The 1,428-nt window shown below is 32.1% G+C and overlaps 1 protein-coding gene across 1 annotated transcript in view; it reads left to right on the top strand.

The window, feature by feature from the left end:
* LOC21392538 overlaps positions 1-1,064 on the top strand; it is an 8,453-nt gene extending 7,389 nt beyond the window's left edge. Inside the window, exons 8-9 of the mRNA XM_010112404.2 lie at positions 1-26; positions 682-1,064. The exon at positions 1-26 is cut by the window's left edge and continues 86 nt beyond it. Of these exons, the coding sequence (XP_010110706.2) occupies positions 1-26; positions 682-858 (203 nt within the window). The 3' untranslated portion in view covers positions 859-1,064. The remainder of the gene's footprint in view (positions 27-681) is intronic.
* Positions 1,065-1,428: the final 364 nt, after the last annotated feature.

Raw genomic sequence — 1,428 nt, 5'->3', positions numbered from 1 at the left:
ACCGCTCTCTGCAAAACAGTGAAAAGGTATGAACATCACAATTTATTTGATTTTGTGTTAATAAACTTTAGTGGTCGGTAAAAAAAGCTGAGCCAAATATTCAATGAATGTCTGCTTAGTTGGGTTCAGCATCATGCTAATAAACCCCATAATAATTTATGTGCTTGAGGCTTTTATTTGTATAACGCCATGGATTTTTTTTTTTTTTTTTTTTTTTTAACTGAAATAATTCCAGAAGAATGGACTCCATAATCTTTAGGGTTTTACACTAGTGCACCTTAAACTTGTCGATATTTGGCAACTTAGAACCCAAGTTTGAAATTTTGATAAACAGGGCCCTAAATTTAGCATTTGTTTCAATTGTAGTTGAATAGCTAAAGGAGCTGGACGGAATGCATTTTAGGGAAAAAAAAAAAAAAAAAGAAAACCAAAATTTCCCCTTAGTTAGCAAGTTGGGCTTGAACTTTTTTGATTTAATTGCGGTTTATAATTTGACATCCGTGATTGAACTGCATTGCCATAAATTTTCAAACTTATGGTCCAAAATATCAAAATTAATATTTATTGTCCAACTCGCAAACGACAAGATGTATGTACCAAGGATTCTTCTCATTTTCCATGTTAAGGAATTTGATTGATGACATACTGATATTTACTAGTTTAATATTTTTTGGAATCCAGATACTTGATTCTACAGAAGAAGCCATTGAACATAGCCTGGCAAGCACTGGTCACGCAAATGTAAGGGCGTCGGAGGTATACTCGAAGAGTTCTACGACTACATGCTTCAACTGGCTTGTGATCTTTGCAATGACATGTATATTCATCATGGTTGTGTTGTTGATTCGTGTTACTTGAAGTTACCTCTTATGCTTGGGAAGAAATCTTTTCGCTTTCCTCAAGTGGTTTTCTTATAACCATATTTAAAAGTAAAATATATGACTTATATGTTCAATGATAATGATAGAAACTCTATTGTTGCATCGGTCCCAAACGAGGTTTTTGGTATTTTTGTTCTCAGAACAAAGAGTGATATTATACTACAATATGTAAATAGCTCAATCTTTTTCATTTTCAATATAGTTCTATGCAAAGACTCCTAGTGTGATGGAATTTGAGTTTATAATTCAAGTTTTATTACAGTAAAAATTTTTTAAAAATAATCACATTTAATTTTTTTATTACAGTAAAAAATTCTCACATAAAGACATCTCAACTCGAATTAAAAATTTGAATCAGTGAATTAAACAGGTGGGTCTTAACAATACCATTGTACAAAATATCTTTGAAGAATACTTAAATATGTTATTTTGATATACCACATTTTCCCCTCAGAATTTTTAGGTGTGCTAAAGGAGCAATTTTCGTCGGACTGAGGCTCACCTAGAAATCTCTCCTCCCTATAAATTAGTGCCACCCCTAGGGATA

Source organism: Morus notabilis, unplaced genomic scaffold, assembly GCF_000414095.1.
Source record: "Morus notabilis unplaced genomic scaffold, ASM41409v2 Scaffold640, whole genome shotgun sequence".
In the NCBI taxonomy this organism is placed as follows: domain Eukaryota; kingdom Viridiplantae; phylum Streptophyta; class Magnoliopsida; order Rosales; family Moraceae; genus Morus; species Morus notabilis.
Note: the sequence above shows the minus strand (reverse complement) of the source record. Positions and strands in the feature narration are given on the sequence as shown.